We start from the raw sequence: 23520 nt of genomic DNA on the forward strand, positions 1-23520 counted from the left end.
TCCTTGTAAATACAGACACAAAACATATTTGAAAGATCAAATTTCACATTATCTTCTAGATTTATTTTTCCTAGTTTATCTTTTAGTTTTGTGACTTGCTATCAATAGAAATCTGTTTTTTAGCTTCCAAAATGTAAAGTGTGTTATTCTGTAGTATATGGTTATATATCTTTTTCATTTGCACCTATTGCTAAGTGCATTGATTGCTATTGTGAAGGTGTCATAAGCTACGGAGTTAGTCACTAGCCGGTATTTGCGCTGCTGAGCAGGGAGTCGCGGAGTCTAACACAACCCCGGTGTTCACCAGGGATTCCAGCAAGGGAGTTTGGGCTTCGACTGCAAGAGGGTGCGCAGGTCACGTTCTCCGACACAGCCACCAGTGTAGTGACAGGAGTTGACAGGCATAGTCAATCAATCTGAGTCAGAACCAGCCGAGTAGCGAGGTACAAAGAGGAGATCCGAAGAATAGTCAAAGCGAGCCAAGAGTCAGAAGCCAGAACTAGCAGCAAGGTATCAAAATGTAATCCAAAGGAAAGTCAAGGATATAGACGGGTCACAACAGGAGCAGATTCAGGATATCAAACAGGTGCTGGAGCAGGTGTGAACCAATACTCTGGCACCCTAGTGGTGCTGCTTATATATATAATGGTGAGCCCTGATAGGTGGGCGAGGTAATTGGCGGTCAGGTATGCTGACCGCCGACAGGTGAGGCAGAGAAGCATTCGCTGCATGCCCCAAGCAAGAACAAGGAAGCGTCCCATTGCTAGACAATGGGACGCAGCAATCGGAAGAAGACAGGCGGCCGTCTCCTGCACTTAATGTCAGTGCGGAAACGGCGACTGACAGACAGGTAAAAATGTTTCCATATGTTTGCTGCATTCACATGGTTCAAATTTGTGGATATTTTTTAGCATTTATAATATTTTTTTTATTTTCTGTTAGTATGTTTTACACATATTTCATTTTTTTAAAGAGAATGCACCATACACAAATAAAGATATAATATAAATCACGTATAGTCCACCCATGTCCTCTCAGAAACAAATTCCAAATTAATCTGATATACAATAGTTAAATAAGTGTTATTTTTAAAAACAGCAAATGTTTTCATGAGAGAAATGTTGTTTTATGGTGACAATTCACCAAATAATATTTAATTATTTTAGAAACAAACATCATATGGATTTATTAACATTTATTCATATAGTGCCATTATATTCTGTAGTGTTTGTATGGATAATGGACTTATGTTACAACTAAATAAACCTTCTTTCTGTATGGTGTGTGAGAAAGGATAATTATACAAAGTGTATGTGTAATGTTTTAGTGTAGATGGGATCAATTACTGAGTGGAAGAAAGTCTTTGATAAGCACACAAGCCACTCTTAATTGTTGGGTTCACATCCAAATGATATCACTACCCCTATCAAAAACTCTAAAAGAAATGAACCACTAACTTTTAATTTATCTACTAAATATTAATTTATCATCAGTCATTTTCAATATAATGTCTAATTAAATAATTCTGCTCAATCTAGAATGCCCAGATGTCCATATGAGCCTCTACACAGATGCAACCCGTGGTAATGAGAGAAGGTGATTGCTCTTTCTTGGTTGACCAATGGCAGCTTAGCAACACTAGCAGCTCCTCCAGTCAACCATCACAGGTAAACTGACAAACTATTTCTGACAAACTACATGGTGATAAAGTGAGCAAGGTGACAATGACAATGGGACTACAGCACAAGGTTCAGCTCACTATTAATAATACATTTAAACTATATAGTCTGTGTATCTTCAAGACATATAAATGGAAACTGAAAACATAACTTCTGGGTAGTTTATTAGCATCAACATAAATACAAAGTTACGAGAGCATTCAACTGATAATTGTAATAATTGTGGGAAATGTTGTTGGGGAGTGACACATAGTGAAGGGAATTTTGGAAGGTCAGGAAATAAGCTGCCTTGTTGACATTGGATCCCAGCTAGTCATCACTTCCGTGTACATCTTTTTTTGCCATTATTTTAGCAATGCTGAGCAGGCCTTGGAAACCTGGAGTACGGTAACGTCCGCCAATAACATCCCCATTCTGGTAATTCGTTTAGTCTGGATGAGCAATTTGGCCCCCACACAAATTGCAATTGACAATTAAGCTATTTCCAGACTCACCCTAGTGATCACTGAGATGAGCATTTTCTGTATGCTGCATAAAAAGTTATTTGAGAAACTGGGGGACACCTACTGGATGCATCTGCCCACCAGATCCTTGGATCAATGGGTATGCCAGGGACTAATACAGTAATGTAGACTATAAAAGCATCTGAAAGGCAGTTGAGGTGGGATGATTTAAGGGGGGCACTAACTTTCCCCCCAAATCAAGAGCTGATCATCCCCATGTGTGTTAGGACATACTGCAGCTTGAAATGCACTAAAATGCTTGTAGAGTCTGTGAGTACACAGGCGACAAAGGCAACACCTAAAGGGCTGTTAGTGTCCCACTTACAAACAATAATTCAGTTTGGATATGAACTAATACGTCTGACTAATGTACAAGACCCACCATAGTAGATAGGTGCTGTAGAGTTCACAGCTGAAATATACTCCCATTTCTAAGTGGTACGTTTTCACAAGAACTTTATTACAACTTACTGAGAATGAGGGACAGCAACTAGTTCTAGTGAGTGGGGATCCACCCTCCCTCACAGGAACTGAAGAGTGAAACATGCAGGTGATTTTAAATAAAATGCACCTTGATGCCAAGAGATTCTCCAACAATCAAGTGAGCTTAAGGCTTTCTTAAAGAAACATCAGCTAATGCCCTCAAGACATGAGATAAGATGCCCTTCCTGTGCTGGAACAATATCACCACATTCCCTTTAAGTTGTACCAGGGGGTCATAGATATACTCTGCAAAATTCCATAGAAGCAAGTGATTGCAGGGAGTCACAGCCATGGGCTGCTTTCCTTGTGCTGGTGCAGAAATAGGATAGAGTAATATTCTACTATGTGGACTGTCAGAAGTTGATTGTGTGCTCACTGAGGGACACATACTCATTGCCACAGTTTGAGGAGTTGCTAACAGCACTCAATCAACTGCAGTTTTTCTAACCCTGGATCTAGCTAGTGATGGAAAAGAACAGACCGAAAACTTATATCCAAAAGACACTGTCAGAAAACACAAGATAAGCCTCCAATCTATCAAGCCAATTTTAATGTGAAATGATGCAGGATAAAAATGCACTTAAATTTCAGTTGCAAAATATTGCATGCAGTATAATATCGTAGTAATACCCAACTACCTGTAGCTTAAGACAAAATTGGCTGCAAAGTGCAGCATGTATGGGCCCAAAAGGACAGCAAATCCTTATCAACATCTGATTGGGATCAGATGGTAAATGTATAAAGGTGATGATGCCCCTGTAGCCATTGAACTTGAGCAATAAAGCTTCAGATCTTTCAGATATGGCCACTAACATGTATGACCCAATCTGACAGCAGTTTTAAGCCAGCCACAGATACTGCAATGTCAGCAATGATTAAATGACCATGCTAACAGGACCCAATGGAAAAGGTCCTGCTGTTCAGCCAAATAGGTGGCTAAACTGGACATTGATCCAGTCACTTAAGTCCCAGGCCAGGTGGCAGGATTGACCTATGAGTTTGGCCATTTACAAGCATGACCCAACTGAACATTGAGAACCAAGAGACAAAATTGACTTATGTGTGGCCAACTTAACTTTATTTACTTCTTGTCTTTATATTTTGCTGTAAAGCACTGTATATGTATACATATTACTGCAGCAAAAAGACTTTGCTGTCATTATGCCAATATTGTAGACAAAAACAGGAGGGGCATGAAGTTTATATCTACATCTGCAGGATGACTAATGATTAGGTTTTTACCCTACTGGTTTAGTTGTATATTCCATATTACAATGCATTTTCAAAATAAGCGATGCCATGCATTGCATGTAAATAAAGTTATGCAATAACACTAAAATATATTGTTTGTTTATTGATTCCCTAGAGGCAGATCAGGCTCATTGCATTGCTCATTAGTCATCCTGTATATTTCTTCTGATAGTCAAACAGTTTTTCATGTCCATTTATGAAAAGTAAGAGCTGTAGAAGAAATATCGACTATGCTCTTTTTTCTATTAATAATTCTATAGAACACTGTTTATGATTTGAAAGTACTGGTAATGTATAGATATGGTTCAGAATCCTGGTAAAATTAAGGCTGTCAATGGGAGGGGGTGGAGAGGATTTTTTTCCACACTAATACAGACATTATGAGGAATGCAGTCTGTCCTTCCCTATAAATGTTCACTGTTTAGAGGGGAGGTAACATTGGGGGGGTGACTGGAATGTTTCCGAGACAAAGCCTGGTTTCTTCAGGAAAGGGCACAAGAGTTACAGTCCTCTGAGTAACATTCCTATGGGTGGAGGAAGGGACACATCGTATCTGGGCTCTCTTCAGTTTTTATTCTGTCACTCTTCATTAAGTATCTTCCTGTACTTTCTTACATGCAATTCCATACCTGAATATGGTCCACTGTTTTCTTCATCACTTGTCACCTTTTCACACACCCTACTTAATAACACAGCTTACTTTCTCTATCTCAGTTCTTTTCTAGTTTCATCCCTTCCTACTGCTTCCCATATTTACCTTCTCTATTTTCTTTATCCTCGGCCTATACTAAAGAAGAATGCACAGGTGAGTTTTATTTTACAGCAACAGTACATCCTGCAGTAACCACTCAGAAATACTGTATTCAATGTCTTTCACTGTACTAGTCTCACCTGTGGCAGACTGCTCCTTCAGACTTTACTCTGCTCTCCTTTTTCTCTTGCAGGTTCTAAATTCTGAGGAGGCAGAAGAATCTCAGCTTTTGATCGACATGAACTTGTGCTGGAATGAAATAAAGAAGAAATCTCACAGCTTGAGGTATAAAAATATATCAATCAGTCTCTATTGTTCCTAATTCACCATTTATTAGGGTCAAACCATGGAATCAGCTAGCTGCTAAGAGCTAGTGAAATTCATCCTCTATGTACTCTTTCTGTCACCCTAATCTCTTAATTATTTATTTGTTTATTTATTTATTTAATTCCTTGATGATGGGACGTTTTTCGCCCCTTCAAGATCAACTATCCTTTTATGTGTCAGTTTTAATAGGAATTTGGAAATTACCTTTTTATTTGTTAATCTACCCATCGACTTTTATATTATTTTTGCCAAGACAGATAGGGTGACCTTCTGGTAACAAATTGGAACAAATAATATTTTAAACAATATCTAGGTAAGCGCAAACAAAAATTGGTGCAGTCTCAGACGTTTATCCCACAATTTTACCCGGCTACATTTCCTGAGTACAGTAATACCAAAGAGTGGGGGTTGGAAACAATTTTGAGGATTGGGGTAATAGACATTCTACACATTATTTCATGAGTGTGTGACAAAATGGAGGGAAAAATGCACCTGTTACACAGAAAATGTAAACACAGTCTATATTCTTTTATTTATTTTTTTACTAGTGGTTTTTTTTACCAAATAGGTGCGCATAGGATTTTATCCATGTCTCCCCTTGTAAATGTGATCTTTAGATAACATGCAAGCTTGCATTAGATCACTATTAATGATGCTATATTGGTAGTAAGGGGAGGGAACAACAACGATTGAGGCTCACATGCCCTAATATGGCCAGCCTGTCTTGGAGGAAGTCTACAGCAATGCTTCCACATTGAGCTTTGTGCTATAACAAGCATGTGACCATAAACTCTTACTAAGTCCTTTCCTTTTTACAGTGCAGTAGGCAAGCAGTTAACGTTACCAAATTAAAGTTCCAGGAAGCAGATATCTTTTGTTTACCTGCTAACATGAATCATTTTGTATGGGGCACATCAAGTATTTCAAATATTTTTCTTCTAGAGGTAAAATATTCTTTAGTTATACAAAGGGTTTATTTCATTTGTATTCTTTTGCAAATGTTCATTGAAGCATATAGGTGTGATTTGTTTGCATGTGTTAACATGAGAAGAGGTGCTTAGTCACCCCAGGTAAAATTAAATATCCATAAACTTCAATGGAACAGTGTCCCCATTGGTAAAATGATCACAAAAGATGATTAATGACTTGCTTTGCTTTGGTGAACAGTACATTTAGAACAAATATCTTTTATATATAACATATCTTTGCTTTAATCAGAATTTAGTATTGTACAGTTGTTGTATTGTTGTGTTATAATAGTTGTTTAAACAGTACATAACTATATATGAGTTACATAAATAGCAATTGACTAGTCCATGCAGCTTAATTTAATCACCCTGTTAGTAGCGAAAAGACCACAATTATTTCATATTTTGATTAGTTTGCTTATTTGTATTTGTTTACTTTTTATTAACATTTTCATCTTACTATTCCTGTAAAGTCCTACCCACTATGCAATGATGTTCTCTTTGCAGTGTGACACTGCAGATTAGTCCATGGCTTGATGGGTGACTTTGCAAAAACTATATAACACTATATTTGTAATATGAAGGCTTTTGATAATCCATTGTGCATGCTCATTTCTAGGGCTATAGGAATATGTATAGCACACGTCTCGCATATAGGGATGGAGGGGTAGACCAGGGGCGGATCTAGAAAACTACTGTACCCGGGGCGATTTGAGGGGGGAGGGGATTTAGGCCCCGCCCCTTTCTAACAGTTTAGGCTGCCGACGGCTGCACAGTATGTGCAGGTCCGTCCAGCCATGACAGGCAGGGACAGTGTGCTGCCCGGCTGCTCTGATTGTGTTTAAAACACAATCAGAGCAGCTGGGCAGCACACTGTCCCTGCCTGTCACGGCTGGACGGACCTGCACATACTGTGCAGCCGTCGGCATCAAGTGTCTGCTAGGGGGGGCGATCACCCCCCCCCCTGGATCCGCCACTGGGGTAGACAGACATAATGTAACATAGAGATGGAGGGAGGTGACATAAATCAATCAAGAGAGCAAATATGGAAGGCAGATCAAAGGCAATAAAGTTAGCCAGAGGGGATGAGGTGCAGATAAGTAGGGGATCAGATAGGAGAGAGGGGAAACAATGGTACAGACAACAGACAAGAGATATAAGAGCAGATAAAACAGGGACAACCAGGGCTGTGGAGAGGGATCAAAGGGCCCGGGGCTAAATGACTTTCCCGGGCCCACCTCCTCATAATAATCTGCATGTTTATTCAGCCCCTCCTCCCTCTTTCGTCAGGTTTGCTGTCAGTACATTTCAACCATGCAGCTCTAGCATACAGACAGGTTTCAACTGTACTATGCACGGCCATGCCCACTCAATTAACCCGTCTAATACTGAGTTTCAGCATAACATAGTTGTCACCAGCACACCAGTAATGGATTAATTCACATATGCACGAACACAATGGGCTCACACACTACAGTTACAAAAAACATGAAAGATCCATAGGTGACACATTATTTTAACTTTTACTCAATAATTGTTTGGGGACCTGTGAGATCTTTTCTGTCATTTTTACCCTCTTGCCTGTGATGGTACGAGGCAGTGAGCTCCACACAAATCAGTAACGCAATGTTAAAAAAATAGCACAGAGCTTGAGCTTAGTGCCAACCGTACTCAAAATACAAGTGGATCCCAATATGCGTTTCCATTTGAATCTGGGTATAAGTATGCTTTGCCTTAACTTTACTTGCCGCATGTAGACAGACTGAACAGAGTGCAGGATGTGCACATGTAAGGGTGTGCAAAATAATGTCCCATCAGAACATATGCATTTACTTTAAAACAATAAATATATAAATCAGGGTGTTCTTCATGTATACTGTAACTCATACTTGTCAACTTTTCCTTGTTGGCTTCAGGGAGATCCCGGGGAGGTGGGTGTGCGGGGGTGGGGTTTGACGAATTGCATTATTTTAAGGTGACGCGATATTTGCGTCATTAAGCCCCCCTCCACTTAGCTATAGTGTGGGTGGAGAACCGGGAGTTTGCCCTGCTCTCCCGGGAGCCCAGGAGGTCTCCCAGAAATGCGGGAGTCTCCCGTACATTCCAGGAGAGTAGGCAACTATGCGTTAAAGAAAAGCAGCTAATGAATCTCCAGAGACTGAAGTGTCTTTTATATTTCTGTCTCCATTACTGAAGTCATGTTGTCTTACCTGTCAGTCTTTGATTAAATCTTGGTCTCCATGAAAATGGCCACCTCCATAGGCATCAGTACATGGACATAGGACACAATTTCTGAACTGTGTCATAATGCCACAGATGGTCAAGCCAACCACGTATTGTACTGGCTCAGCATCAGGGAGAATGCCAGACTCTTCGGGGAGTGAGGGAGATCACCCCTATTTCAGGGAGTCTCCCTGACATTCAGGGAGAGTTGGCAAGTATGCTGTAACTACAGTAGTTTTTTATAGTATATCTTACTAGCATACATATGTTCTGTGCTAGCAGTGGCACACATACGTGTAGGTTTTAATATAAAGATTATGCCATGTAAGTCATCACTGCCAGTCGGCACTTGCACCTGCCATGTTACTGGTGCAAATGATACAGCTAAAAACACGTACTTTAGAGAAATAAAGGAATTATCCGCATTTGCATTTGCACGCCCTTGACATACACTTACTGTACATTGCCTATGTTCATCCAACTCTTCCCTCTTGTGTTCCACTCTTCAAGTTGTAGGCAGTCACTTTCATTCAGACATGAATTGCATGCAATTGCGTTCATTGTCGTAAAGTTCATTACTGAGCATGTACAGAACTATTTCACGCAAGACACAGTACGTAAAAGGACTTGCGTCCAAAAATGAATCAGACCCTATAAGTTTGACACTTAATGCTGCATTATATTCAACTTGGGGTAGGGTATGTCCTAGAAGATCAAGTTTACATTTCATTTTATTTTATCCTTAATGAAGTTTTTAAGGCAGTTTCAACAGAGATTCACGAGAACAGATAAGTGGGTAACAAAACCACCTCATTAATACAAAAATAATAACACATTCAAATAAATGTTATAATAGAAGAAGAAGGAAAAGAGAAAAAGGAAAAGGCAGAGACGATGATAAAGGAGGGGGAGGTAGGGGGGGGGGCAATGTTTCCTAGTACAGATTGTGTAAATAAACAATTCAAGTCCTAGCAAGAAGAGTAGGTGTTAGAACTGGTTTGTTCAAATGATCAAATTTATCGGAGTCCTGGAATTCGAGCCATGGGCCCCAAATGGAGTAATATTCAGTAAATTTATCAGCAGATGAGAGTAAAAGCTCAACCATAACTCTATAAAACTCCAATCTCTGGAACCACTCCCGGATGGTTGGGGGGTTAGGAGATCTCCAATGGGTTGGAATCACTGCTTTCGCAGCCAAAACCAGATAACGAAAAATGGTTTTTTTAAACCTGGAAATTGGGACGTCGATCTTGTTAAGAAGCCAGAAGGCGGGACTATCAGGAACCACATCTCCTAATATTTCATCTGAGACCTCCATGACCTTGGACCAGAAAGGTCGGAGTGCCTCACAATCCCACCAGATATGCATAGTAGTGCCCCGGGCATTCTGGCATCTCCAACAGGAGTCAGAAACACCCCTTAAAAGTTTGCTAGTTGGGCTGGGCGCCTCTTCCATCTTGTTAGAACCTTGCAATGAGTTTCTATTACAGAGACACTAGCAGAACAAGCATGTGTGGTCTCAAAAATGGCTAACCAGTCTGCTTCACGGACCTGCTCTCCCAGATCTTGCTGCCAAGCAGTGGTGAATTTGGGTAAGGAGCTAAAAAGGTTTTCTATAAGTAGTTTGTAGATGTTGGAGAGCAGGTGGGGGAAGACAGCCATCTGCTAGACATCACGTTTCAAATGCTGTGAGGGCTCTAGTTATATCATTCTGAGGTAATACCGAGGTCAGGAAGTGTTTGATCTGGAGGTATCTCCATATCTCGCATCCCAAAAGCTCCGAACTTGGCCTGGATCTCAAGAAAGGAGGACACACCTGTGGAATTTATCAGCTGGCCGACACGTGTAATCCCAGCGCGCACCCGTGTCTTAAAGGGGCCAGTTTGTATGCCCGGGGGGAAAAGATTACCAAATAAGGGGTTCAGTGGTGAAATAATAGAGGAGAGGTGTGGAAGGATCCGAAGTCTGGACCATACTAAAATGGTAGGACCAATTATGGTGGTGATGATAGGTAGTTTGCTTAACCATGGAGTAAATAGAGGTGAAGAAGGAAGGTATGATCCTTCGATAATAATCCACTGCTTCTCACTATTAGCGTTTGACCACTCCAGGATCCTTCCCAACATCACCGCGTTATGGTATAAGGAGAAGTGTGGAAGATGGATTTTCCCTATGTTTCTACGTCGATATAAAATGTCATGCCTGAAATGGGGCCTCCTTCCCCCCCAAGCAATGTCTCTCAGCAATTTCTGTAGGTCATGAAACCATTTATTGGGTATGTGAATTGGAAGAGTCTGGAGGTAAAGGATACGTGGGAGAATGTTCATTTTAATAATATTGATACGTCCTATCCAGAAAAAGGTCTTGTCCTGCCACTCTCCCAGATCCTTGCGGAGCTTAGCTATGAGAGGACTAAAGTTAAGGTCGAACAGTTGCGTCAGATCTTTAGAAATAAGTACACCCAGATATTTAATATGCGATGGGTGCCATTGGAATGCAAAAGCCTGCTGGAGCCCTTCAACCACACGAGGAGCTAAAGATAAGTTCAAAGCCACCGATTTTGAATAATTGATTTTGGAAATAGATAGAGAACCAAATTGTTGGAATTCTTTAATCAGATTGGGAATTGAAATGATTGGGTTGGTAACCACGGCTAGGAGATCATCTGCAAAAAGCGCTAATTTATATTCCACCTTACCCACTACCACTCCTCAAATGTCAGGGTTGGCTCTAATGGCCCTAGCCAGGGCTTCCATACAAAGTACAAAAAGCAATGGGGAGAGTGGACACCCCTGTCTGGTGCCATTTCCTATCAAGACTGGATCCGAGAGAGACCCGTTAATTTTTATACAAGCCGTAGGGGTACGGTAGAGAGCTAAAATCCGATGAAGGGCAATTGGCCCTAGGCCTATATGGGATAACATGCAGCCGAAATATGACCAGTCAATTCGATCAAAGGCCTTTTCGGCATCCGTGGATAACAACATAGAGGGTGTATTAGAGCTCACTGCCGAATGGACCAGATCGATAATCTTAGTTGTGTTATCTCTTGCTTCACGACCCGGAATGAAACCCACTTGGTCAGAGTGGATTATTCCCGGCAGGATGAGCTTCAAACGGTTAGCTGTAAGTTTTGTGTATAGTTTAATGTCCACATTAAGTAGGGAAATTGGCCAGTAACTCGGACACAGAGAGAGGTCCTTGCCATCTTTAGGTATTACTGTGATGTGGGCTTCTAGGGATTGCCTGGAGAAAGGGGTTCTCTCTGAAACAGCGTTGAAGGCTGGCACCATCAAGGGTAGTAGCTTATGTTTGAAAGTCTTGTAGTAAGATATTGAAAAACCATCGGGGCCATGGGCTTTTACCTGAGGGTGTAAATTTTATTTCTTCAGCCAGTTTGTCGTGGGTAAAGGTCTGTTCCAGCAAGGCTATGTCAACATCTGAGAGAGTGGGAAAGGCAATCTCCTGTAAGAAAGATAGTATCGAGGGTCTTCTATTGGAAACGTCTGCCCTAAACATCTTGCCTGATATGTTTTAAAGTTGGGAGTAGAACTAATGGAAACCTGCCGCTATGTCTGATGTAAGTTGGCATTCTTTGCCTTTGTCATTTTTAACCATGGCTATGAATGTTTTGGCCCTCTGGGCCCGCAAGGCCCTTGCTAACATTGAGCCGGGTTTGTTACCCCATTGGAAGTATCGATTGCGACATTTTCAGAAATCTAATTTTATTCTGTCATATAAGAGTGTATTCAAGGCAGTCCTGGCTTTGGTGAATTCCGCAAGTACCTCGGAGGACAAAGTAGCTTTGTGTCTGGCCTCTAAAGTGATACATTTTTTGAGAAGCTGGTCTTTCAAAGCTTCTTTCTGTTTTTTCATAAATGAGCCTAGTTGGATCATTTTACCATGAAGGACACACTTATGTGCCTCCCAGATTGATACTGCCGAGACCTCCGGGCTATTATTGAATTCTATGTAGTCGTCAAGGGCTTGTTCGATTTGTGCTTTACAGTAGGAGTCTTGTAGAAGTAGCTCGTTAAGTCTCCACGAACAACCTTTAACCCTTGGTTGACCTAAGTGTAGGGACAAAGAGATAGGAGCATGATCTGACCAAGTTGCCTGATCTATAGATATTGGATAACCAAGGGAGAGATGTCTATGTGAGAGAAATAGGTAGTCAATGCGGGAATAGACTGGCTGGGAGAAAAAAGTGTAGTCTCTAACCGATGGGTGATGTAGCCTCCACTTGTCGACCATCTGAGAACCATGTAAAGTGTGCCTTACCTTCCAATGCAGAGATCCACGAAACCTGGGTGCACTATTGGATGTGTCAAGATCAGGATGCAGAGACCAGTTGAGATCACCTCCCACCACCAAGACACCCTCTGCCAGCTCAGCCACCTTCTCCAAAACCTTTTTCAGGAACGCAGGTTGACCCTGGTTTGGGGAATATAAATTGACAAAGGTATAAGTAGTATCTTGGAGTTTACACTTTATCATAAGGGCTCTCCATTCTACAAGCCTAATTTTCTGCAAGATTGTAAATGCGAGTCTTTTAGAAAATAGGATGGCCACACCAAGAGTTTTGCCTGCGCTGTTGTTGCTAAAGTACGTATTCGGGTAACAGCGGTCCCGGAAGACCGGTGAGGACCCTTATTTGAAATGTGTTTCCTGCACAAAAACAATATCAGCGCCTACCGTACGAAACTCACGTAAAGCGCGAGAACGTTTCTCTGGAACATTTAGGCATTTGGGGTTAACCGAAACTATGTTAAGGACGTCAGTCATGTTGGAAAGCTAAATTCAAGGTACGCTTTATTGAAGGCTGCCAATCTGGACCAAATGAGAGACAATCCCTGGAAACAGTGATAGGGGGGTCGAAGAATAGAAAGGGAGAAAAGTTAGGAAAGGAAAAGAAGGCATGTAGCAAAGAACTAACAAAACGTAATCCAAGAATATTAAAAAAAACACTCCAGTAAGAGGAGGGGAAAAAATCCACTCCCATCCTCTGGAATAAACTGTACTGCAATGGGAGTCAATGGGGTAAAGTGACCAAGGTAACTGCTAGTATTCTAAAGGTCATTGAAATAACTAGGGAAGGCTAGCTTCCGAACTTTAAAGGGCTGTTTAATGATTAACCGAATATGGTAAAGTAAACAAGTTTACATTTCAGTGTAAAAATAAAGCAATCAAGTATTTGTGTGCAACATGAAAAAACTGCCAGTATTTTCCTTACATACAAAATAATAAACTAATTTGCACCCCTTGCATTGTAACATGGTTTGTCCAGGATCAAATTTACTCCTTTTTTTGCCTTGCTTTCCATAATGACTCAGGCTCATCATGTTTTAAAAAAATATATGTTGGTCATTATCAGAACAGTTTCTAGACAAATTGGCTCCCAGGAAAAATCTTGAAAATGTCTCCTTACCCCAATGCACACATTGCTGCTGCAGTAGAGGAACAATTTTTTTTAAATAATAATCTAGTATGCCCTTTTTATGGGATAAGCCCCGCTTTGCAAAGTTGTATATAAATCATGCCTCAGCTCCAGTCCACATTCCCTGGTGAGAAAAGTGATAATGGGATGGTTGGGGAGAAAATCAGTGGGCCCAGAGCTGTTTTGGTTCCAAAACAGCTCCACCAAGTCATTGCAATGCAGGTATCTAATTGCAAGAACAGTGTCCTTGCAAAAGATAAGTCAACATTTTCAAATAATTTCTAGGAACACTTTGCTGCTGGACTGGTGCATCTTAGCAGGTCACATGCTCAGGAGGACCTTTTCACAGAACAATTCTTGCCTGCCTGTGAGGTGGTGTATGTACATACTCCTCGGCACCTACTTCAGGAGTCTGATAATTGGCCACCTGGATGTAACTCAGTCCTCTGCACCTCAGGATAGAGTGGGTATTTGCACAGATGCCCCTAAACAAGCAGGTTTTGTATCAAGATGCAATGTTATACTAAACTCTGTAACTCAGTTCAAACTCAGTGTGTCTCACTAATGAAATATACACTCATCTGTATTGCATCTTTTATTGCAAACATTGATCATCTATGAAACATAAAAAAATTCATAGGCCCAGTGTAAGAACTGTTTTTCTGTTGTGACATTATGTGAGTATTTTCGATCAGTTGTGCCTATTTGTTCAGACATGTGTACAATTTATTGCAGGAATTTGGTGAAGATTGAGAGCTAATTGTAAATTGTAAAGCGCTACGGAATTTGCTGGCGCTATATAAATAAATGATGATGATGATGATGATGAAAGCTAGATGCATATGGATGTATCATAGTGGTCCTTGGAATATGTGAGCTAACCACAGTATTATACCTGCTTCTGTGCACAAATCATTTATTTTTATCTACCTTTATTTAGCTACACTTCCTCTGCCCCTACTTATAATGGGATGTACATGTTATGTGCATAATGTAAATACAAAATAAAAATGTAATATTGTGACACTTGAAATGAGGGTAGCCCCTACGTCATTACCTAAGTCTCCATTGACCAGCATTTTAGATGAATAAAGGGAAAGCTTTACTTTTAAGATGACATTTTTAACATTTTTGTTATACTGTTCAGTTCTGTGGCTGAACAAGTCTGCAAAATGGATCATGCTGGGAGACATGCAATACTTAGGGATATATTTACTAAACTGCTGGTTTGAAAAAGTGGAGATGTTGCCTATACCAACCAATCAGATTCTAGTTATCATTTGTTTAGTACATTCTATAAAATGATAGCTAGAATCTGATTGGCTGCTATAAGCAACATCTCCACTTTTTTAAACCCGCAGTTTAGTAAATATACCCAATGGTGTCAATATTGTCCTCCTACAAGGTAGAGATGAGAAAAACTTTCTTTAGCTGTAACTTTGGTATTTCACTGAAAAATGTAGTTGTTGATAAAAGCTCCTCTAAATTACTGATACTGACTGTTCTGCAATATAAATAATACAAATGTGAAACAATGAGATACACATTGTTTTATATTGTGTTCATGTTATATATTATCTTTTGAATAGGTTTGTGGCTACAACTTGGAACGCAATGTAGATTTTTACAAAGGAAATATGTTTTCTAAAGCAAAAAAACACTGAATTAGATGTTAGCTGTTTATATCCTCTCTCTGGAGTGCTTGGGATTCTACAGATAAGGCATATTTCTGTCATTTGGAAAACAATGCCTTCTTATACACTCAACTACATTTAAAATGATTCCTGTCTTTCCTTTGCAGACAATTTTGCTTAAACTGGATTGCAGTACTCCTCAGAGTAACTGTAGGTCATTATTACTGAGTGTATGACATTATCACTGAATAGCTTTAGTTATTTATCTTAGTACATACTTGCCAACTCCCCCTGAATGTCAGGGAGACTCCCTGAAATAGGGGTGATCTCCCTCACTCCCCGAAGAGTCTGGCATTCTTCCTGATGCTGAGCCAGTACAAGACATGGTTGGCTTCGCCATCTGTGGCATGATGACACAGTTCAGAAATTGTGTCCTATGTCCATGTATTGATGCCTATGGAGGTGGCCATTTTCATCCAGAACAAAATTAATCAAAGACTGACAGGTAAGACAACATGACTTCAGTAATGGAGACAGAAATGTAAAAGACACTGCAGTCTCTAGAGATTCTCTAGCTGCTTTTCTTTAACGCTTAGTTGCCTACTCTCCCGGAATGTCCGGGAGACTCCCGCATTTCTGGGAGACCTCCCAGGAGAGCAAGGTAACCTCCCAGTTCCCGCCCACGCAATAGATAAGTGATGGAGGACGGAGCTTAATGACGCAAATATTGCATCATCTTAGCCCCGCCCCTGCTGTAAGTGGCCAAAATTGTGACAATCGTTTAGGGGGCGGCGCCAAATGTTGCGATTCATCAAACCCCGCCCCCGCACGCCCACCTCCCCCGGGATCTCCCTGAAGCCAACGAGGAAAATTTGGCAAGTATGGCTTAGTATCCCCTAGTAGTAGTGGACCCATGACACTAGACTAGGTAGTTTATTTCTACTCCTTGTATGCTTGTAAAATGTTCAGGCGCTAAAAAATGTATAAATGACGTAAACCTGGAGTAACTGCAGCTGGAAGTGGGAATTGGCAAGTCTACACTGGTATGAAAGACAATGGAATAGAAAATCAGCGCAAACATATGGGACCGGCGTGTGACAAGCAGCCTGCATAGACTGTACGTTAAATAGAAATGGACAAAGGCAGTTTGGTGTCTGTCTGTATAGGCCCCCCTCCAGTTGTAGTTAAATAGAAAAAAGCAGCCTGCATAGTCTGTACGTTAAATAGAAATGGACAAAGGCAGTTTGGTGTCTGTCTGTGTATGACACCCTACCCTTATCGTTAAATTGATAAAACAGCAGCCTTCCAAGACTGTACGTGATATAGAAATGCCCCAAGTCCCTTTCCTGTTTGAGGGTAGATTACACCCTACACTTAAAAAGAAAGTTTTAAAAAGATGTTGTCGTCATCATCTTCAGCATCATCCTCACCCTCATCAGTGTGTACATCATCATCACAGACTATTACTTCATCTGCGCTTGAATACGCCATTAGAGAACTGTTGGTGCTTGGATGTCTTTGATGGTAAAGGCTTTCCTCGTGGAAGATGTAGTTCATTTTTCAGAAGTAACCTCCTATGTCGATCACTGACAAGGTTCCCGGCTGTGCTGAATACTCTTTCAGAGTACACACTGGAGGGTGGGCAGCTTAGGTATTGCAGAGCAAGTTTTTACATGGGTTTCCAAATGGCTTGCTTTTCTTCCCAGTAAGGAAAGGCACTGTCTGACATTTCCATATCAATTATCTCTTGAAAATAATCCTCCACCATCCTTTGCATGTTAATACTCGGATTGGATGGAGTTATGGGCAAGGTCACACATTTTTTGGAAAAATCTTTCAAACCAGCCCAGATAATAAACTGTTGTGGTCTACCCTCTGCATCATCCCTGTTTTACTTTTGAAAGTTTAATTTTTTCCGAGCAGCAGCTGATTGAGAAACTGAAGGAGGAGACGTCGTCAAGCCAAGGCCCAGTTCAGCGGACAACTTGCTGACCAATAGCTCCTTGCAAAGGTTCACATCTCGCTCATTTTGAAACAAAGAATCAATGTAGGTCTTAAACCTTGGATCAAGCACAGTCGCCAAAACGTAGTGATCCGAATTCTTGATTTTAATTACTCTAGGATCATTGCAAAGTGAATTAAGTACTTGATCTACAAGGCCAACATACTTTGCGGAATTGCTTTCTTTCATGTCCTCCTTCAGTTTCTCAAGCTGCTTTTCCAATAGTCAAATTAAGGGAATGACTTGGCTCAAGCTAGCAGAGTCTGCACTCACTTCACATGTCACAACTTCAAATGTTTTCAGCACCTTGCACAGCACAGAAAGGATTCCCGACTGTGCAAGAGTGAAATACATCCCCCCTCCTTTCCCAATGTCATGGCTTGTGCAATACTCTTGGATGGCTTTGCGCTGTTCCTCCATCCTCTGAAGCATGTACAGGGTGGAATTCCACCTTGTTAACACCTATTGCTTAAGTTGGTGGCAGTGCAAGTAAAATTGTTCTTGGAGCTGCTGCAATCTCCTACATGCTGTGGCAGAATGCCGGAAATGTCCCAAAATTTTACGGGCCACCGAAAGCATCTCCTGCACCTCACGGTTATTTCTTAGGAAGCTCTGCACCACCAAGTTTATTGTGTGAGCAAAACAGGGAATGTAATGGAATTCACCCAGCTTTAGTGCTCACACAATATTGTTGGCGTTATCAGAAATGACATATCCTGGGGAGAGTCCAAGTGGTATAAGCCATGTATCAATCACATCTCTTAGCTTTCGTAACAAATTTTCAGCTGTATTCCTGTTAGTGAAGCCGGTGATACAAAGAGTGGCATGCCTGTGACAAATGTAGCATAGTGGTGTACATGCTGCTGCTGTTCCTGCTGGTGAAGGCGATTGACCAACCCAGTGGGCTGTCACAGTCATATAGTCTTTGGTTTGCCCACTTCCACTTGTCCACATATCTGTGGTTAAGTGTACAGTGGGCAGAATGGCATTTTTCAGCGCAATTACTACATTTTTACAAACTTTTTGATATAGTTGTGGAATTGCTTTACTAGAAAAATGGTGTCGCGATGGAATTTTGTAACGTAGACACAAAACATCAATTAACTGTGAAAAACCAGCTGCGTTTATTGTGGATATTGGATGCAGATCTAACACTAACATAGTAGCCATGGCGTCTGTGATTCGCTTGGCGACTGGGTGATTGCTGTCATATTTGCTTCCCCTACCAAATGATTGTTTCACAGTTAATTGTTGTAATGTAGGACTGCTCTTTTTCTTGGCCTTCTTATGGGAGGAAGATTCACCCCCAGGAGCAGCAACAGCAGCAGAAGTGGGACTAACGCTTAAACATTCTTCAGAGGAATCAATTATAGTGCAGGAGTCATCCAGCCTTACTAAGTGGGATGCAGGGCTAACTCCGATCGCTACTGAGGATATTGATGAGGAAGGTGTTGTGGGTGTAGATTGCAGCCGTCGGGATGTAGGTGACAGAAGGGTCCTAGCTGATGATGGAGTGCTTGTAATTTATTTGGAAGAACTTTCAGCTTTTCCCAAAACCTTGCCATGAACTCTCGTCAAATGGCGTAACATGGATGAGGTTCCAAGATGGTTAAGATCCCTCCCTCGACTGACTGTGGCTTGACATACACTACAAACGGCTATACAACTGTTGTCAGGATTTGGGGTAGAAATAATTCCACACATAAGAAGTTGATTTTTTGGTTTTATGCCCAGGCATGACAATGGCCTTTTTCTTGTCACGTACCAGAACTGCTGCCACTGGTGCAGGACTTACACAAACAACCTCATCCTCATCAACACCCTCATTAGCGCCATCGTCGCCTACACAAATCTCCCCCTCATCCTCTTCCAATTCCAAAGTGGCATCCTCAATTGGTGTATCACCGGCTACACTGGGGCTGTTCAGGCACACATCAGCATAAATGCTGAAAGGGCCCTTCTTTATGGGTACACTATCAGAATGCTCACGATTACACATACCACTGGTGGATGGACTCTCCTCAGGGATTGGTGTTATTTCTGATTCTGAGCATATATTTTACTCTAATGCCTTACTGTTTTCTTGCAGCTCGGCTTTCACACATAACAGTAGTTGTGCACCACTTTTAGATTTCAAATTACTTGGTCTTGCTTGGTCACGAGTGACCGTACAAGAAGAAGGTTCAGTAACATTTTTTGATCTGGCACTAATAGAGAAAGGCGAAGGCCTCATTCTTTCTTTGCCAGTGCGTGTGTAGAATGGCATGTTTGCAATTTTTTTTTTATCGGCAGTTAACTTTTCATCAGTTACAGTTCTTTTTCGCTTCAACGCTGTAAAATTTTTTGGGGGGTGTGTTTTTTTCGTGATTTAAAAAGACTATGTACTTTTACATAGGCTTTACCAGATGACGTACAGGGAAGACTACCATCAGGACTGGTGCCAGCACCTGCTTGCTGATCCTGCTCATATGTGGACTGCTTTGAATCCATTTTAATGAGACCCAAACACTTGTAGTGCAAAATATGAAATATATAGTGCTGCTAGATAATACTTTCAGCACCAGAAAAATTGTTTGTTCACACAGGGGAATATGGGACACCCCAAAGCACTTGTAGTGCAAATTCCAAACTTTATACTGCTGGTATATTTCTATTTCTCCAGGCAGAAAATAGTTTCTGGAGGAGGGAATATGACACCCCAAACAGTTGCTAATGTTTGCAAAAATGCCTCCTCTATCCTCCTCTCTTCCTGCTATAACAAGTGCTAGAAGAATTGCTAGAAGAATTGCTCTCTCCCTGCTCTAATGCTGCCTGCGACCTAACCTTCTCTCTCCCTCTGTCAAATGGCGCTGGATTACTGTGGAGGCGGCTATTTATGGATTTCAAACATTGCGAGAACCGAGCTCCGAGATCCGACGACGTCACAATGACGTTTTACCTCGATTTCGAATCCGAATTGGCGCCAGAGTACCGAGCCGGCTCAATACTCGGATACCTGAAGTTCGGGCGGGTTCGGTTCTCGGGGAACCGAGCCCGCCCATCTCTACACAGAACTAACACATATATAAAGCAACAATGCTTAAGGCATAACAGAGAGTCCATCAATGTAATTTGCTGTAAAGGTGGCAGCATGGAGAAGATGATTTCCTGGGGACCTGGTTCTTTTATAGGAGGCAGTATTAGATTTAATAATGAATTTAGCCAGTGTCTGGCATTCTGGATTAACTTTGATAAATCCCTTATATTTCCTGTGGGGCCATAGGAGTGGGAAAAGTGGGTTCTACATTACCTTACTGTGAGTAACCAACTGTAAGAACCTTGGTGTATTGGTACATATGAACTTGAATCAATACTACCCTCTGAATATTCAACCATTGTTAGTAAATATCAAGTCTGGACCAGGCTTCTGCTTAGCCTACTGGCCAGAATAGATGTTTTCAACATAACATTTATAACAGTCCAGTCTAATTCCATTACCCCATTACCATAACTTATCCCTGTCCTCCTGTGTGTTGCATAATGCTAGCCAATGGTTAAATGGAATAATTTTACAAACTCCATCAGATAAGCATGGTTTGGCTGACCATCAGTCTCTGTTTGTGCAATGGTTGCTCTGTAATAGGCTAAAAGAAAGCCCTGCCCTACAAATAAGTTAATGTACAAAGGTAATGAAATTAAATATATGGAATGCTGTGTAGGAATGTTTATTGATGTAGCAATATTTGATGTTGGTCTTCTTTAACATATTGGATGTTCAAACTGAAGATTTATTGTTTTGATGAAGCTGCAGTGGTCTGAAGCATTGGCTGTGTATGAGTTTCCAAGGTAACATGACATAACCATAATAGTGACAGTGAGAGTCAGAGAGAATGCTGGGAGAAAAGATCCCTGAGATAACAGGAGAGAGAAAGGAAAGAAGAGCCGATAGAGAAAGAGATAAAAGTAACTAAGGATATAGGGGCACATTTATCAATGTTCGGCAAAAATGAAAAATAGTTATCAATCCTTATTGCATGGATAAGGATTGAACTATTTCTCAAATTTATTAAAAACGGATCACAGAAACAGCAGTTCCAATAAACTGCTGTTTCTGTGATAAAAAAATCACACTTACCCCGCCTCTTTCGAACGCGGAGTCCACGGATCTCCTCCAGATGTTCTTCATTTTTCTTTACTCTGGAACTGCACATGTGCAGTTCGAAAAACTGCACATGCGCAAAAAAAATCCCCGCTCTATCTCTGCAACTATAGTTGCAGAGAGAGCGGTGGAGAGCGGTGAGTAACAGGGAGGGATCATGTGATCCCTCCACACATGCGCTGTCCAGCTCTGCTCCGAAGAGCAGAGCTGACAGCACTGAAATCTGACAATTATGATAATGTACGCCAGCTGGCGTACATTATTAAAACAAGTTACCGAAAAAAACTTTTTTTCGGTACTTGTTAGATTTCGTTTGGGAGAGGTCACCATACTGTAAAATGGTGACTGCTCCCAAAAACGAAAAGGAATGCAAAGCAGCAGATATCCACGATATCTCATACTTGCCAACTCTCCCGGAATGTCTCCCACTTCACTAGGAAGTGCCCCACTTCCTAGTGAAGTGGGCAGAATTAGATCCCAAACACCACGATTCCCGGTGAATCGCGGCGTTTGGCCCCGAAATTACGCGATTTTGGTCGCCCCGCCCCCCTCACGCCCACCTCCACTGGCTGGCTCCCAGAAAAGAGCTGAAGAAAGTCGGTAAGTATGCGATATCTGCTGCAATGCACCCTTCTTAAATATGCGGAGGACACAGAGGGACTTTTTTTAATAGTAAGTGCACGATAGTGTACTATCATTATTTGTTAAATATGCCCCAAAGTGAGGTGTTAGTGAAGGAACATAAAAAAGAAAAAGAGAGAGCTCAGTGAAGGACAAGGGCTAACAGGAATAGTGAAGGGGATACAGCTCAGCAACCATTTTCTGTCTGCAGATGAACCTGAGGGGCAAGGAAACTATTGCTACCATTCCTACTAGGTCATGTGAAAAGCTGATTCTCCTCAGAGGAAAGAAACTTAGGATAAGTTGCTCTTTCCAAAATGAAGAATTAGTAATATTATGTCCGTTTGCTTACTGAAACAGTATTTAAGATAGAGGGATTAGTCACAACTTTATTGTACTTTAGAGTATTATATTGTCAAGTTGAAGTAAATGTCAGTTCATAAGTTTTATTTTAGGTGAGAACTGTTACTAAACCATTTAATATTAATGATATAAAAGCATAAAATAGAGAAGAAATTATTACTTGTAATATGCAAAATATTCACTTCAATAGATCTAGAAGTGTATATTCAATGCCTTTGAAGAAATTACTGTTCATAACCAGGGCCGGATTAACCCTAAGGCTAACTGGACTACAGCCCAGGGGCCTCGGGCATCCAGGGGGCCCTTGAAAGTGCTCAGCAGCGGTATTGATCGGTCGGGGGGCGGGGGCACCCCCGGCGCGATGAATGGTGCTGAGCACTTTCACTGCAGTCCTTCCCCTTAGCCCAGGGGCCTCCATTTCCTTAATCCGGCCCTGTTCATAACCTATGAAGCAAATGCACAGATTGTGTATATTATAGTCCACAATATTTTGTGAAAAGGTTCCCAGAAGAAACAGGATAAAAACACAAAAAACTCCCATGTTTCACTAAGTGAAGACTTGATAGTTCAGCTGTAGTTGCAAGTAATTATTTTCTTTTGGTATTTAATCCCGTGTTGGATCCCGTATAACATGTGGAAGGCAGAAAAAACCCAAATCATAATGTCAGATGTAAAGACATTTTCCAAATATCAAACAGTGAAATAAGTGCCTTAAAACCTACGTGATTACCACAGGAAAAATTGAGAATAAAACTTGTATTCGGTATAATAAAATATGTAATTCTTATAAATAAAGTGTATCCACATTAAACACTATACATGTGTAGAATGACACCAAAGTTTCAAGCATAAATAAACAGCATCCTTCAAAACAGAATGTTCAGTTAAGTAAATTGGAATAAAATCAGTCACAGCAACAATCACCACGCCCCTTCAGTGTGCACACTTAGGGGGGTATTTAATTGATCGCAAGTTATTTTCTAACATCGTGTTAAATAATTTTAACACATTTTTCCTCCATTTTGGAGCGCGTTAACTTTACCCGCTACTCAATTAAATTTTTAACGCACAATTTTTTTCGCTCAAACGGTCCTATCGCGCTCAAGTAGAAGATCTATTGAAGGTATAGAGTGTGCGAGA

The 23520-nt window shown here is 41.0% G+C and overlaps 1 protein-coding gene across 1 annotated transcript in view; it reads left to right on the plus strand.

Annotated features, from left to right (window-relative positions):
- The window catches only part of LOC142100830 (dystrophin-related protein 2-like), a 120836-nt gene that overhangs the window by 82104 nt on the left and 15212 nt on the right, over nucleotides 1-23520 (plus strand). The window contains exons 2-3 of the mRNA XM_075184678.1: nucleotides 1539-1667; nucleotides 4861-4952. Coding sequence (XP_075040779.1) covers nucleotides 1572-1667; nucleotides 4861-4952 — 188 coding nt within the window. The 5' untranslated portion in view covers nucleotides 1539-1571. The remainder of the gene's footprint in view (nucleotides 1-1538; nucleotides 1668-4860; nucleotides 4953-23520) is intronic.

Source organism: Mixophyes fleayi, chromosome 9 (genome assembly GCF_038048845.1).
Source record: "Mixophyes fleayi isolate aMixFle1 chromosome 9, aMixFle1.hap1, whole genome shotgun sequence".
Classification (NCBI taxonomy): domain Eukaryota; kingdom Metazoa; phylum Chordata; class Amphibia; order Anura; family Limnodynastidae; genus Mixophyes; species Mixophyes fleayi.